The 1,062-nt window shown below is 41.9% G+C and overlaps 1 protein-coding gene across 1 annotated transcript in view; it reads right to left on the reverse strand.

Moving 5' to 3' along the window:
- Lin28b (lin-28 homolog B) overlaps positions 1–840 on the reverse strand; it is an 81,544-nt gene extending 80,704 nt beyond the window's left edge. Inside the window, exon 1 of the mRNA XM_050123938.1 lies at positions 798–840. Coding sequence (XP_049979895.1) covers positions 798–840 — 43 coding nt within the window. The remainder of the gene's footprint in view (positions 1–797) is intronic.
- Between the last annotated feature and the right edge of the window lie 222 nt (positions 841–1,062).

Here is a 1,062-nt window from a genome sequence, read left to right on the forward strand (position 1 = left end):
CTTATAAAAACCCAACTCTAACTGATCACTGTAATACATTGGACACACGGAGAGACCGAGTTTGCAAACTTGTGTAAGAAAGGCTCTTTGCTTTTATATACAGGGCTCGGTCTCCTGGTTGGTTTTGGGGGGACTCTGTGATCTGGGAATAACACAGCCAAGGATGTGGGAAGCAGCTCAAATTCTCACCTAAGAGGGAGGCTTTACTCAGTCTCGAAACCTCAGGACGCAGTTCTTCGAGGAGCAGTAGCAGGTCTCTGCATATTCTGTTCCTATTATTGCAGGCAATGGGAAAAATTAAAACCCAAGCTAAAATAGACACCATAAAAATAACATCATCACTGCATGCTCTCACACTACGCAGCCACTCCCTTGGTAAGAGCTAAGCAGTTCCAGGACCACTGCCATGGAAACTCTTCAAACTAGCCAGGAGTCTCTTGACCCAGTGTCTCCCATGTACTCTGGGGACTCCTGGAGGCCCTTCAGCAGGTCAAACCGTAGTGACAGCGGAGGCTTGGGAATCCTTACATGTCAGATTTTGTACCATAGAACACAAACACAAAGAAAGGTGGAGAAAAGTGAAAGAGTTAAAAAAAAAAAGGAAAGAAAAAGGGTCATGAATAAAGTTTGCAAACGTTAAGTGCAATAAAGCCAGTTATCGTTGAATAGATTGTAATACATCTTTTTTAAAATATAAAATATTACCTGCTTTGAAACATTATAAGGCTTCCACCAGTCTTTTGCTGCCCCATCCCCCATTTTCTTAAACAAGCAGTTTACAGAAAAACTGTAGATACCACTTCCCTTCTTCAAAGCTACCCGCTGACCCTCCCCCACCATGCTCGCGCCCCCTCACCCCATCTCTCCAAGCAAGCCCACATTCTAACAGTGCTTCACACAAATTAAAATGTTGGGATTATGAAAAATCCACATACACCTATTAACACCCCTTCTCATACTGAAAAGCTAAAATAAATTTAAACTAATTGGCTCAGATCCGAAAATAATCAGTGCATAAAGAAATTATTTTCAGCTGTTTGTGATAAGTGGTGTCAATCAAAA

Source organism: Alexandromys fortis, unplaced genomic scaffold, assembly GCF_014885135.2.
Source record: "Alexandromys fortis isolate MF-2015 unplaced genomic scaffold, M_Fortis_MF-2015_v1.1 scaffold_211, whole genome shotgun sequence".
NCBI classification, from domain to species: Eukaryota; Metazoa; Chordata; class Mammalia; order Rodentia; family Cricetidae; genus Alexandromys; species Alexandromys fortis.